The sequence below is a fragment of the Oncorhynchus kisutch genome, linkage group LG18 (assembly GCF_002021735.2).
Source record: "Oncorhynchus kisutch isolate 150728-3 linkage group LG18, Okis_V2, whole genome shotgun sequence".
In the NCBI taxonomy this organism is placed as follows: domain Eukaryota; kingdom Metazoa; phylum Chordata; class Actinopteri; order Salmoniformes; family Salmonidae; genus Oncorhynchus; species Oncorhynchus kisutch.
In genome coordinates this window covers 39,247,609-39,263,463 of record NC_034191.2, presented here as the reverse complement: position 1 = coordinate 39,263,463, position 15,855 = coordinate 39,247,609, and the positions used below count along the sequence as shown (strand labels likewise).

General features: G+C 39.9%; 1 protein-coding gene across 1 annotated transcript; it reads right to left on the bottom strand.

The window, feature by feature from the left end:
- Positions 1-4,940: 4,940 nt before the first annotated feature.
- Positions 4,941-7,342, bottom strand: vma12 (vacuolar ATPase assembly factor VMA12). The gene is made up of 6 exons (XM_020507759.2): positions 6,757-7,342; positions 6,590-6,663; positions 6,423-6,512; positions 6,243-6,285; positions 6,000-6,112; positions 4,941-5,755 (listed from the first exon to the last, which is right to left on the bottom strand). The coding sequence occupies exons 1-6, from the start codon at positions 6,938-6,940 to the stop codon at positions 5,660-5,662; spliced, it is 600 nt and encodes a 199-aa protein (XP_020363348.1). The 5' UTR covers positions 6,941-7,342; the 3' UTR covers positions 4,941-5,659.
- Positions 7,343-15,855: the final 8,513 nt, after the last annotated feature.

Below are 15,855 nucleotides of genomic sequence, written 5' to 3'. Positions count from 1 at the left end.
AAAATCTGTTACAATAGTGACAGTTATATTTGTTTATTGACTTTTATAGTGTCCTTTAGGATTATTTTATTATGAATAGCATTTATTAATTAAATTGTCAATATTCTGTCTAGATTTTGCCTAAAAATAAATAGAGCACAAAGAAACAAACAAAAACAAAGTCATAATATATAGAAAGATATCCATTGACATAAACAGGAATGCAGATGAAAAGAAAACGAAAACATACGTTACATTTCTTTTAATAATTGTCTTGAATAATTTTATAACACTATACCGGTATTTTGGACTACTTAAATAATCATCAATGAACCATATGTTTGGCCAAATTTTAATTTCAATTTTCAATTCTCACATTTTTTGTTTTTGTTAAGACGTGAGGAATGACAATGGACTTTCATCACCTGAACCTGAGAGAAGCGGGTGTACAGAGGGCCAAAGGAAGCGCAAAAGAACCATCTTCAGCCATGCACAATTGTCTGAGTTGGAACAAGCTTTCGCGCTGACGCCGTACCCAGACATCACTCTCCGTGAACGCTTGGCCGCACATACGCATCTACCTGAAAGCAAGATACAGGTTTGTGCAGTGATTATAACTAAAAGTTAGTTATTGACAATTTCTCTATATATCTATGCATTTAGGCTAGAACAACATATTTACCTGACTCTACTTATTGTTCATAGGTGTGGTTCCAAAACAGACGGGCAAGAAGTATCAAGAGTGGAAGACTCACCAAATCAACTAAGCCTACTTCTGGAAGAGGAGGTGTAACATGCCAACCTCTCCCAGTGGTTCCCTCCCCTGGTCCCTCCTTCACTCCAACCACAATGGGGGAGATGTTCCGACCAGACCAGATTCAGTGTGACGATGGTCAGCAGTTCTACTCCGACTGGATCCGTCTCTACAGCAACCCTGTCTCTCATCAGCCTACACCTGTCTCCCCAAACCTGGCAGAATCCCTACTGTGGGAGGAAGACCGCCGATCTCACCTGGGATCTCTTGCTACTACCACTGCACCCATTGGAAGGCAAGCACACGCCACATGGCCATACCGGGATGGGTTCAACCAGCCCTGTGTGGGCACCTCAGGGTATAGGAACTTTAATCTACAGACTCTAGCTGTCTCACAGGAAAGATATGGTCATCAAACCTCAGTGGACCAGGTTGTCACCTCCCATCCACAGCAGGTGTATTGGGATGTGACTCAAGGACAGGGTCATCATCCTCAGGTGGGCCCCCAGACCTCCATCGGATACATCTCAGACCTGATCTATAATGCTGCTATTGTCACCAACTTCCTGGAGTTCTGATGTCCTGTCCCTGCTTACCTATAGCCTGGTTGTCCCAGCTCTGGTGGTGCTGTCTTGCCATGAGGTGGCAAGACAACACAAACAGATGTGGGACCACTAGGCTATACCACTTGCCCAATAGAGTACCTTCTGAAAGTATTCACACCCCTTGACTTTTTCCACATTTTGTGTTTCAGCCTGAATTCAAAATGGATCCAATATTATTTTTCTCATCCATCTACACACGATACCCCACAATGACAAAGTGAAAACATGTTTTTAGACATTTAAGCAATTTTATTGAAAATGAAATACAGAAATATAACATTTACATAAGTATTCACACCCCTGAGTCAAAATACTGTAAACTCACCTTCGGCAAGGATTATAGCTGTCTTTCTGGGTAAGTCTCTGAGTTTTGCACACCTGGATGGTACAATATTTGAAAAAATCTTTAAACTCTGTTAAATTGGTTGTTGATAAATGCTAGACAGCCATTTTCAAGTCTTGCCATAGATTTTCAAGACAATTTAAGTCAAAACTGTAACTACGCCACTCAGGAACATTCAATGTCATCTTGATAAGCAACTTCAGTGTACATTTGGCCTTCTCATGTGAATTTGTCTCCCGGGTCTGTTGGAAAGCAGACGGAACCAGGTTTCCCTTCAGGATTTTGCCTGTGCTTAACTCTATTTTGTTTTTAAAAAACAATTTTTTTAAACTCCCTAGTCCTTGCCGATGACAAGCATACCCATAACATGATGAAGCCATCACCATGCTTCAAAATATGAAGAGTGGGACTGAGTGATGTGTTGTGTTGGATTTGACCCAAACATAACGCTTTGTATTCAGGACATAAAGTACATTTCTTTGCCACATTATTTGCAGTTTTACTTTAGTGCCTTATTGCAAACAAATTCATGTTTTGAAATATTTTTATTATGTACTGGCATCCTTCTTTTCACTGTCATTTAGGTTAGTATTGAAGAGTACCTACAATGTTGTTGATCCATCATCAGTTTTCTCCTATCACAGCTATTAAACTCTGTAACTGTTTTAAAGTCACCGTTGGCTTCATGGTGAAATCCCTGAGCAGTTTCTTTCCTCTCCGGTAACTCAGTTAGGAAGGACACCTGTATCTTTGTTGTGACTGGGTCTATTGATACACCATCCAAAGTGTAATTAATATCTTCACCATGCTCAAAGTGATATTCAATGGCCACTTTTTTTTTACCCATCTACCAATAGGTGCCCTTCTTTTCGAGGCATTGGAAAACCTCCCTTGTCTTTGCGGTTGAATCTGTGTTTGAAATACACTGCTCAACTGAGGGACCTTACAGATAATTGTATGTGTGGGGTACAGAGATGAGGTAGTCATTCAAAAATCATGTTAAACACTACTATTGCACACAGAGTGAGTCAATGCAACTTATTATGTGACTGTTAAGCACATTTTTACTCCTGAACTTGAGGCTTGCCATAAATAACAAAGGGGTTAAATGACTCAAGACATTATGGGGTATTGTGTGTTGGCTGTAACACAACAACATGTGGAAAAGATTAAGGGGTGTGAATGCTTTCTGAAGGCACTGTATGTGTGTCGTCTGTCTCTCCACATTGGCAGAATCTGTGACCAATTGACCAATTTTGTTTGTTTTTATTTAGTTGTTAAATGTGTGAATCTTGTCTTTCATTAGCTTGTGAATAATCATGATAATCGTTTAATTCATCCAAAGAGGAATATATTGATGTATTTCACCATAGTAATGAGTGATTAGAAGTTTAATATGACCTTTTTTAAAACAGTTAAATAATATAATATATGGTTACAGAGATAGGGTTACCTATAGAATAGCCCTCTCGTAGTTTTATTTTGTAGGGTCTTTGATGGACAAGCAGCTTTCTGTGGAGGACAAGAGGACCCATATGCATTACATACTGTAATGTTACATAGTTGTTTAAGGAGGTATTTGTATTCTACCTGACATAGAATCAGGTCTCATAGATCCATTTGGTCTGTTATTCATTCTAGGCGGATTTGATTCAACATTTAATGTTTCCGGGAGTATTATCTTTCAAAATATCCTGATTAAAATTATTTATTGTGTCAAGATACCACGACAGAAATGTTTTCTCCAATAATATGGGTTGGACAGAGAAAAAAATTAATAATAAGAAATAAATTAAAACTGAAGCTCAGCGTCTATCAGCTTACCAGCTCTTTAATTCTAGCTGGGTTTAAGGTCTCCAGTGAAGTATTACATGTGAGTAATACAGTCAAGATAGGACAAGAGCACGATGACAGTTCACCCCGGCCTGCTGGACAGTGATCTCTCAATATCATAATCATCTTTAATACCAAATAATCTTTCAATAAACCCTTAATCTGGGTGTCAAATCTCAGATCTTTGAGATACTTTTTTGTATTCCAGATGTAGTTACATCCTTTAATCTTTCAACCGATAGGAAAGGAAATTGTCCAGAGTTACAGTATAGGTGGGGGAAAAGTCCAAACACAAGCCAAAGTCAGATATCGTAGTAAATTGTTTTGAATCATGAAAAGAGATAAGTGTTGTCATGGAACAGATTTAAGTACTACACAGCTCCCAGGGTAACTATAATTGGTTTGTTTGTTTGTGGCCTGTAAAATCCATCTTGCTCTCTAGTTCCCCTCGAAACAGACAAGTGCCGATCGGTAGCTGAAGACAATACTGTGCCACGTCTGGAAGCAGGATGCTAGAGCAGGGTTTCCCAAACTCTGTCCTGAGGCCTCCCCTGGGGGCACGTTTTGGTTTTTGCCCTAGTACTACACAGCTGATTCAAATAACCAACTCATCATCAAGCTTTGATTATTTGAATCAGCTTTATAGTGCTAGGGCAAAAACCAAAAAAATCACCCAGGGGGGCCCCGTGCTAGAGAGCTGGCTGGAATAATAACTTCACTAGTCATAAACAACCGTATTCTCCAAAGACACTGCCTGTGAGTTTTTCTAGCCCAATTATAGGCTACTACTGGCATGAATAGAAGTGATAAGCCTTTCATAGTGTGAATGTGGGGCGGCAGGGTAGCCTAGTGGTTAAAGCGTTGGACTAGTAACCGGAAGGTTACAAGTTCAAACCCCCGAGCTGACAAGGTACAAATCTGTCGTTCTACCCCTGAACAGGCAGTTAACCCACTGTTCCTAGGCCGTCATTGAAAATAAGAATCTGTTCTTAACTGACTTGCCTAGTTAAATAAAGGTCAAATAAAAACTGTTAACTGTACTCCGTCTGATGTGAGACAATTGTTACTCAAAGTTTACCACTTGCCTCAATTTACTGTAAATGGACAGGTACAATGGACAAAAACAACTTTATCTATTTTATTTCTAATAGAACATGGAATATCCTTAATATTACCAGGGCTAATACGGTCAATGTAAGGGTAAAGTGGGACTTATCAAGAATTGTTATGAAGCAGCTCAAAACTTCAACCCTAACCATAGAGGGGGGTTTGTGTACACACACACGTTTTTCAGTCAAAATAAAGGAAAACCTTTGAATGAGTAGGTGTGTCCAAACTTTGGACTGGTACTGAATGTATGTATGTATGTATGTATGTATGTATGTATGTATATATATATATATTTTTACATTGAACCAAACTGATCTTAGAGGTTGTAATTACATGGCCGCTAACTTTATTGAGTAGACAAACAAACAATATTGACTACACAGAAACACACTGAAGGAGTGTAAAGTACAGTATGAATAAGCTATTGTATGAAAAAATCCCTGATACATCCTAGTAGGAAATGATCCTACATTTTCTTTTAAATGGGGTTATTTTAACAGGCCCTATGAAAGCTAAATGGATGGAAATAAATAGCTAAATATCCCAACTTGTTTAGTGCACATTAGTAAATAAACGAGTTGGGAAACACAGAGTCAACATCATCATGATAGAAAAGCGATGGTAAAACACAAGCAACTTTTACATCTGGGTCACATTCAAGATCTTCACACTGATCCGTTTTCAATTCATGAATAAAGTGGGACAATTCTTATCACTAGTTTTGGGGTTAAGTCAAAGCTGTACATCGACTCCCACTCAGGTAGCCTAGCGGTTATGAGGTTGGGCCAGCACCCGAAAGGTTGCTGGTTTCGAATCCCCGAGCTGACTAGGTGAAAAATTTGTTGATGTGCCCTTGAGCAAGGCACTTAACCCGATCTGCTCCTGTAAGTCACTCTGGATAAGAGTGTCTGCTAAATGACTAAAATGTCATGGAAATTTAACCCGTTTGATTTCCGTTTTTGAAGTCCACTGGTCGGTCAGGTAAGGGCATAGTTCTCCAGCAATGAGTTTTGTTGATAAGAACACTGACTGGTGCTATGGTTCTCCTAGCTCTCCCTCCATGGTCCGTACCAGAACATACAGCTCTGCCAGGCCGACGACGGACGCAGCAATCACTGCAGATATCACCCTCTGAAACACACATTCAAACATGTCAAGAAAGATACTGATTCTGAAACGGGGTTTTGAAATGTACGTTTCTTCATGATTACATTTTCAAACAAGATTTTTGGTCATTTACAACACAATGCAGTACTAGCTTAATCATCGCGTATCACACAATCGAGGTTTAAGTGACACTATTAATCTCGTCAGGCAATAGGGGTGAACGCTTGCCCAGCTTGTACGAGTGAGGGATCTTCGTATGAATTCTTACCGCCGTTGTCTCTGTGAAGAGGTATTGACTGCCGAGATAGGAGCAGGCGAACGTCGCCACCACTGTCACTAGGAAGTTTAAGACCGTCACAACAACAGCTTTGGCTGAGCGCACTAGAGACAGACCACACACACACACACACGTCAACATTAGAGGAGGGAGGGTTGAGGAAAAGGTAGATGGAGACGATAGTGACAATCTTAAGAGACTGATTGCATGCAAACGTTTAAAACCCATAGTAACCTTCTTTCCCAAAGTCCGCCAATGTCTCACGACGATTCATTTGCTGGGGGGGGGGAGAAGTACTTGCATGAATCAACAACAACCAAAACACTAAGCGCTATCATATATTTAAGCTGGTGGCCATATGTCAATCCAATACGTACAGTAGGCTACATGCAGAGTGTGGACTGTGCAATTCACCTGAGTGTTTACATTCCGTGTGATCCTGTTGTATTCTTCATTGGCCAACTTGGCTCTGATTCGCTCCAGACGAGCCACGAGCACAGGGTTCTGTCACAAAGAGGGCGTAACGCTTTAGTGTAGTCCTCATGATGGGTGTCAAATTAAGGGGTCGAGATCTCACTTACTCTGGGGGGCGTTTCAACCTCAGGCAGGTGCAATGAGCTGTCCTCCAACAACTCATTAAGGTAGAAGGGTTGACCTGACAGGAAGGTAAAGTACACATAGGCTAGTACTTCATTCGTGAAATGTAAGACCTGTGCCACTATGCTTCTAGAACTATGTTCGTACATACCATTGTCGAGCAGACATTTATGAAGTTTCCTTGCAGTTCTGAAAGACAGAGTTAATGGCTGTTCCCGTTGAAGAATATCTTCCAATTCTTTCTGTAGTTCTGTTGGAACTGAAGCCTCATCTTTTTCCAGCAAGTCTCTTACCCTCTCTCGAAATGTGTTTCCAATCACAAATGACGACGCCATTCTCTTTAGCTAACGTTAACTGTCAGACTTATGTAGTTAGTTATAATGAAATGTGCTGACAAGTGGCTGGATTAGCTAGCTGTTGTTCGCCCGTAGCTGGCCGGGCAGAGTTAGCCAGCTGATCTAGCTAGCTACAAGAAGAGAATGCTCTGGCTTCATGTATAGCTAGCAAACCTACGACCAGGAGCAAACGTTGGCAGTTTATAAAGATGATCCATTCCCAATTCTTCCCAAATGGATACATTTAGTATTAATCTAATCATCGTATCAAGTACCCATTTTAAGTTGTTCCGATAACGATGAGAGTTTAGCTAATTTTACAAATCTAGAAATAAATACAACCAACAGAGAAAGCTGTCTTTGAAGCGTCTATGTTCACCTTGTGACAGGATCTGACGTACGTAGCTACTTCCACTAAAACATAATAAAAAATACTGTTACTAAACCTTAATAATTCCAAAATATTCACTATCAACAGAAGTGTACGGCCTTTTATTCCTTTTCGTAATGAAACGTGTATCTCTAGATATTCTGAATAATGTAAATCCACATGGCTTATCCATTTTTAACAGAGAAATCAGAATGTCCCAACTGGCTGATGACACTAGACTTTATTTTTTAAAGACAAAAGACCAGGTCGTCCATGCCCTTAATGGTATAACTGCATTCTCTATTGCATCTGGATTAAAACGTTTCTAAATGTGAAATCGTAAAATGTTTATATGAGTCTGATGATAAAGAAATATACAAATATTCCTGTACAGGACTGTGTTAAATATTTAGGAATACATTTGTCAAAAAAAAACACTTATGACAACGTATGAATTTCTCTCCTAAAATGAAGAAAACCCGAAATATATTTAATACTTGGCTACAAAGGGATCTTTCTATACTTGGGAAAGCTTTCTGTCCAAGGCAGAGGGACTGTCTCACTTTGTGTACCCCTCATTATCTTTATTTGTAAATCCCTCTACCTGTAAAGAGATCAACAAGACCTTTGACTTCATCTGGAAAAATAAGTCCGTCCTCTCAAATAAAAGAGCTGAAGGAGGTCTGGAAGTGTTGGATTTTGTTGATAAGATCAATTGGTTGAAAAGATGTTTGATCAATACAAAATCAATTTGGTATTTCATTCCAAACAATGTTTTTATTAAGTTGGGAGGTCTTCAATTTGTACTGAAACGTAGTTATATTCCTGAACCCGCTAAATTGGCTAGGTTCCACCAACAAGCTTTAATGTCCTAGAAAATATGTTTCCTGCACATTTTTTCCCCATATAAAGCTTTTTTTGTGTAATAATTCAGATATAACTGTAAGGAATAAGTCATTGTTCTACCCCAGCAGGCATGAGAGGAATATTGACTTTGTTCATGATGTTTTTGACAACGGGTAATATTCTTGCATATGAACATTTTATAACATTGAATGAGATTCCAATACCTTTCAGAGAGTTTATTTCTGTGATCAAAGCCATTCCCAGTCGTCTAACTACACTAATGAAAACTCATCTTAGTGATGATCATAGTTTGGAAGGCGTGGACTTACTTGAGAAATCTTGTTGTAATAAATACATAAGACAAATTTTCCATTCACGGAACCATCTGACATTGTCTGGAAAAAATCTTGCTTGATGCCTTACAAATATTGTATACCAAGCCAATTTAAGGAAGTGCACTTTAAGATTCTACATAAGATATGTCCATGTAATTCTATGTTCAAATTTGTGGCTACTGATGATATCTGCGTTTTCTGCGAAAAAGAAGGCGAAAATCTGACTCATTTGTTCTATGAATGTCAATCTGTGATAGATTTTGGGGAAAACCTTGCAGAACACTACCCATGTTTTTGACATGAAGGATATAATATATGTTACTATTGCAATGATAACAAGACCATTGAAATGATTGTGATTTTTTAAAATTCTTGTTGCCAAATACTTTATACACAAATAAAAATTCCAGAATTCTATACCAAAATTACAAATATTTTTGATTGAATTTAATCATCTTGTTAAGGCAATATCCTTAGTGAATAACAAAAATAATAACATCTTCCTGAATCATTTTTTCTGAGTGAATAAAATTGCACGAGAATTGTCGTTATTTTTTACACTTATTTCTTATATATATTTTTGGGGTTATTTATATATTTTATTTTTGTGTATGTATTTATTATTTTCTTGCTTATACCTGTGTTTTGTTTTGTTAGACATGTTTGATGTAGGAATGTCAGTTGTAGATCATTTCTAAATAAACTTATGAATAAACAATCAAATTAAATAAATAAATAAATATGTATATATATAAAATAACAAATAATAAAAAAAATACTGTACTTTCAAACATAGTTAATAATATACAGTATTTGTATGCATGTAGGGGAAATTATTATTGTGTTGATTTTTGTGCAGGTATCGTTTTCAAATATAGTTATTATTTCAATTGATTTATTTATATTTCTTTACCACTTTTCATTGTGGTTAATTTCAGGGGAAATAAAATAAGAATGAAGCTAGTTCAATGACAATGCCTTGAAATTAATGATTCATAATTAAAGCCCCCACTTAGTTTTCCTTTCTTTAAATCATAATTTTATATATAATAAGTCGCACTGTGTGTGTGACTGGCTGATAGAATAATCTAGAGAACACCCTCTTACCCCTTCAAAAAACTGAAAACTAAAAAACAGGAGATCACTGGAACTAAGGAGCCTAGCCTGAACCATGAAAAGCAGCCCCAGACCATTATTCCTCCTCCACCAGACTTTACAGTTGGCACTAAGCATTCGGGCAAGTAGCCTTCTCCTTGTATCTGTCAAACCCAGATTTGTCCGTTGGACTGCCAGATGGTGAAGCATGAGTCATCAATCCAGAGAACGCATTTCCACTGCTCCAGAGTCCAGTGGTGGCGACCTTTACACCACTCCAGCTGACGCTGCTCTGCCATGGAAAGCCATTTCATGAAGCTCTCGACGAACAGTTATTGTGCTGACGTTGCAACCAGAGGCAGTTTGGAACTGGATAGTAAGTGTTGCAACCGAGAACAATTTTTATGCACTATGCATTTCAGCGGTCCTGTTCTGTAAGCTTATGTGGCCTACCACTTCGCTGCTGAGCCGTTGTTGCTCCTACAGTAGACATTTCCGATTCACAATAACAGAAGTTGACCGGGCAAGCTCTAGCAGAGGATCAATTTGACAAGATGACTTGTTGGAAAGGTGGCATCCCATGACTGTGCTATGTTGAGAGACTCTGAGCTCTTCAGAGGCCATTCTATTGTCAATTCTTGTCTATGGAGATTGCATGGCTGTATGCTCCATTTAACTCCAGCTAACTTCCTGCAATTATTTTGCCATGGTGTTTGGTACTCACGTACTCATTGAAAGTCAATATATATAAAAAATATTTAAATAAATAAAAAGAGTTCTTAACAGGGCGTGTTTTTTTTTACCCTCGCAGGTGTCGTCTCCTTCAGACATGAGCTCGTCGTCAGAGCAGATGTTGAGCACGTTAACCTGTATTCTCGACATAGCTCATTTTATTATTTCTACTACTGTACATTGCATTTGATTTATTTAACCCTTATTTTGTGAGTGTTCGTAAATTCACCCTGGAGTGCCAGAGTGCACTCAGAGTGCGCTCTTGGTGTTCTTAAATTCATAGCGTTGTCAGATTGTCTGTTCATAAATTCAGAGTGTTTTGCTCTTGGAGCGTTCAAAACGCATACTGGACTCTCTGGCCAAGGAGTAGGGTTGATCTGAGCGTTCTGACCTCACAGTGGCAGTAAAGCACCCAAGCTAACAGGCTGAAGTTGGCAAGCTTGCTTGCTAGCTACTTCAAATCAAATCAAATCAAATGTTATTTGTCACATACACATGGTTAGCAGATGTTAATGCGAGTGTAGCGAAATGCTTGTGCTTCTAGTTCCGACAATGCAGTAATAACCAACAAGTAATCTAACTAACAATTCCAAAACTACTGTCTTATACACAGTGTAAGGGGATAAAGAATATGTACATAGGGATATATGAATGAGTGATGGTACAGAGCAGCATAGGCAAGATACAGTAGATGATATCGAGTACAGTATATACATATGAGATGAGTATGTAAACAAAGTGGCATAGTTAAAGTGGCTAGTGATACATGTATTACATAAGGATGCAGTCGATGATATAGAGTACAGTATATACGTATGCATATGAGATGAATAATGTAGGGTAAGTAACATTATATAAGGTAGCATTGTTTAAAGTGGCTAGTGATATATTTACATCATTTCCTATCAATTCCCATTATTAAAGTGGCTGGAGTTGAGTCAGTGTCATTGTCAGTGTGTTGGCAGCAGCCACTCAATGTTAGTGGTGGCTGTTTAACAGTCTGATGGCCTTGAGATAGAAGCTTTTCAGCTTTTTTTCAGTCTCTCGGTCTCAGCTTTGATGCACCTGTACTGACCTCGCCTTCTGGATGATAGCGGGGTGAACAGGCAGTGGCTTGGGTGGTTGATGTCCTTGATGATCTTTATGGCCTTCCTGTAACATCGGGTGGTGTAGGTGTCCTGGAGGGCAGGTAGTTTGCCCCCGATGATGCGTTGTGCAGACCTCACTACCCTCTGGAGAGCCTTACGGTTGAGGGCGGAGCAGTTGCCGTACCAGGCGGTGATACAGCCCGACAGGATGCTCTCGATTGTGCATCTGTAGAAGTTTGTGAGTGCTTTTGGTGACAAGCCGAATTTCTTCAGCCTCCTGAGGTTGAAGAGGCGCTGCTGCGCCTTCTTCACGATGCTGTCTGTGTGAGTGGACCAATTCAGTTTGTCTGTGATGTGTATGCCGAGGAACTTAAAACTTGCTACCCTCTCCACTACTGTTCCATCGATGTGGATAGGGGGGTGTTCCCTCTGCTGTTTCCTGAAGTCCACAATAATCTCCTTAGTTTTGTTGACGTTGAGTGTGAGGTTATTTTCCTGACACCACACTCCGAGGGCCCTCACCTCCTCCCTGTAGGCCGTCTCGTCGTTGTTAGTAATCAAGCCTACCACTGTTGTGTCATCCGCAAACTTGATGATTGAGTTGGAGGCGTGCGTGGCCACGCAGTCGTGGGTGAACAGGGAGTACAGGAGAGGGCTCAGAACGCACCCTTGTGGGGCCCCAGTGTTGAGGATCAGCGGGGAGGAGATGTGGTTGCCTACCCTCACCACCTGGGGGCGGCCCGTCAGGAAGTCCAGTACCCAGTTGCACAGGGCGGGGTCGAGACCCAGGGTCTCGAGCTTGATGACGAGCTTGGAGGGTACTATGGTGTTGAATGCCGAGCTGTAGTCGATGAACAGCATTCTCACATAGGTATTCCTCTTGTCCAGATGGGTTAGGGCAGTGTGCAGTGTGGTTGAGATTGCATCGTCTGTGGACCTATTTGGGCGGTAAGCAAATTGGAGTGGGTCTAGAGGGTCGGGTAGGGTGGAGGTGATATTGTCCTTGACTAGTCTCTCAAAGCACTTCATGATGACGGATGTGAGTGCTACGGGGCGGTAGTCGTTTAGCTCAGTTACCTTAGCTTTCTTGGGAACAGGAACAATGGTGGCCCTCTTGAAGCATGTGGGAACAGCAGACTGGTATAGGGATTGATTGAATATGTCCGTAAACACACCGGCCAGCTGGTCTGCGCATGCTCTGAGGGCGCGGCTGGGGATGCCGTCTGGGCCTGCAGCCTTGCGAGGGTTAACACGTTTAAATGTTTTACTCACCTCGGGTGCAGTGAAGGAGAGACCGCATGTTTTCGTTGCAGGCCGTGTCAGTGGCACTGTATTGTCCTCAAAGCGGGCAAAAAAGTTATTTAGTCTGCCTGGGAGCAAGACATCCTGGTCCGTGACTGGGCTGGATTTCTTCCTGTAGTCCGTGATTGACTGTAGACCCTGCCACATGCCTCTTGTGTCTGAGCCGTTGAATTGAGATTCTACTTTGTCTCTGTACTGACGCTTAGCTTGTTTGATAGCCTTGCGGAGGGAATAGCTGCACTGTTTGTATTCGGTCATGTTACCAGACACCTTGCCCTGATTACTTCCAGACACAAATGAGAGAACACTACACTCTGACCATTTTACTCGCCCTAGCAGAGCTGTTTAGGCTTTTTTCATGTTATCTAAAGCGTTGGTGACTGTAACTGTGCTGCTGGCAACAATTGAATTATGTTTTTTTTGCTGATGTTTACTGATACCGGTCATATTCAACAGGTGTTGCACGTTCGTAAATTCCTCAGTTATTCTGCGCTCTGGCACACTCAGACGGGACTGCTCTGAAATCGGAGTAGATAGCCAGAGTGAATTTATGAATGCACCCTTTACCAGGTAAGATGACTGAGAACACATTCTCATTTACAGCAACAACCTGTGGAATAGTTACAGGGGGATGAATGAGCAAATTGGAAGCTGGGGATAGTTAGGTGGCCATGATGGTATGAGGGGCCAGATTTGGAATTTAGCCAAGACACCGTGGTTAACACCCCTAGAGTCCACAGAGACGAAGCTACTGTCCCCAATCACTGCCCTGGTGCATTGGGATATTTTTATTTTAGACCAGGGGAAAGAGTGCCTCCTACTGGCCCTCCAACACCACTTCAAGTATCATCTGGTCTCCCATCCAGGGACTGACCAGGACCAATTTAGCTTCAAAGGCAAGCCAGCACTGGGGTGGTACATTCTGTTCTGACTGTTAAGAAAACTTTCTATTAAAAAAAACACAAGAAAACTTTAGTTAAGTTCAGAGAACATTCTAAATAATGTTATTTAAAAACATATAGATTTTATTCTCAGCATAAACAAAACTTTCTCTAGCCTCTTTCTTGTTTAGTGTTTTCAGGTGTGCGTGCTGGCCTCGCCACTAATTGGCTACACCTCATCTTAATAAGTTATTGTTTCCTTTGAAAAGAGGTCTGTTGGACAGACTAAAACGAACAGCTTTGAATGAGTAAAGAAACAAGGCATGCTAGCTCCATCTTGGTGCCGCAGTGGACTAATTCCCAGTGGTGTAAGTTATTTAAGTCAACATACTGAAGTAGTTTTGGGGATATCTGTACTTGACTATTTATATTTTGGACAACTTTTACTTTACTACATTGCTAAAGACAATAATGTACTTTTCACTCCATACATTATCCCTGACACCCAAAAGTACTCGTTACATTTTGAATGCTAAGCAGGACAGGAAAATGGTCCAATTCACACACTTATCAAGAGAACATCCCTGGTCATCCCTATTGCCTTTGATCTGGCGGACTCACTAAACACAAATGCTTAGTTTTTAAATTATGTCTGAGTGTTAGAGTGTGCCCCTGGCTATCAGTAAATAAAATGGTACTGTCTGGTTTTCTTAATATTGGGAATTTGAAATGATTTACACTTCTACTTTCAATACGAAGTATATTTTAGCAATAACATTTACTTTTCATACTTGAGTATATTTAAAACCAAATACTTTTACTCAAGCAATATTTTACCTTAATTGAAAATTACTCAAGTATGACAATTGGGTACTTTTTCCACAACTGCTAATTCCATGGATAGACAGAAGATTATAGGTTCAAATTTCACAGATGCTGTCAAAATAAACAAATGTATTTGTTTTCATGATACATGTCTAAGGAAAATAATTTCCATGTGTCCTATCTGTGCTTGGAGAAAAAAAAATAGAGTTTGCCCAGAAAAAGCTAGCAGTGTTATTAAAATACTTTTTGAAACATTTAGTGAAAGTTAAGTAAGTTATTCAAAAAACAAATAACCTATAAATTTGTCCTTAGAGCGTTAATAAAACCTCCCAGGAAAACTTTAATAGAACCAGAGTAAAACATTTTCAGAACCTACCTGCAACCTAAAAATAAACGTTCCCAGAACAGGCAAAATGTTAACTCCCGTTCTCAGAACGTTCGGTTTTATTGGTACGGAAACTTCTGGCTTTGTTCCCAGATCCAATGGGAAACCAAAAACGTACCTTCCCACAACTTCCAAGGAATCAAATTTGCTAGCTGGGTATCTTTTCAAGTTATTATTTTAGAACTCAAGCTCTGGAAGGTAGAACTTCTTCACATTAAAAGGTAGTTCTAATTCTTATCCTTACAAAATATGGACTGATGTGACTGATGGCACTTTAAAAAGATTCTATGACATTTTCCATGATCAGACACTTTATCCAGATAGTAAATTAAACACATCTGCACCAAAAACAATTATCAATTACATATGATAAGGACAGATATACACAAGTAATATAATATTCATAAACAATAACTTTATTAAAATAATAAGGTTAGGGGAATATATTGTCTCATTCAAACCTGAAAACAAAGTGCATGTTAGGGCCTACATTACTATCATAACCATATCATACATAACCGCTTGCCCTCACATTCAGGTGACACACAAGCAAACCACGTCTTATTCTCCTTTCTATCTTGCAACAAAGCCAACAATTTCTAGAGTAGTCCTCAAGTACACTGAAGTTTCACTTTCGGTTCTGAAAATCTGCCAAATGTTAGTTTGGTCTATGATCTGTTTGTACTATATAGCCAACTCCTATGGAAACATGGCATGACAACTATCATACATTATGAGTTAGCAAGACCAGGCTAGAGGGATCTGGGACCAGGCTAGAGCATTTTTACGACCTGCACCACCAGTTTAGCAAATGCAGCAGCCACCTCTTTCAGCATCAAACTAGAAGGGCTAGGGGGGAACCAGTTCAGCTGCTTCTCTGCCAGTCGATGTTCACCTGCCTGTCCTGTGTATGTGTGTCTGTGTCTCAATCGCATACTCTTTGTCCAATCGCATACTCTTTGTCCTCAAGTATCCCCTCCTTGTCATTTTGCAGGCCTTTCATCAGCGATGACCCTTTAGCACATAAGAAATGGGATCATGAATGTAAGGGAAATG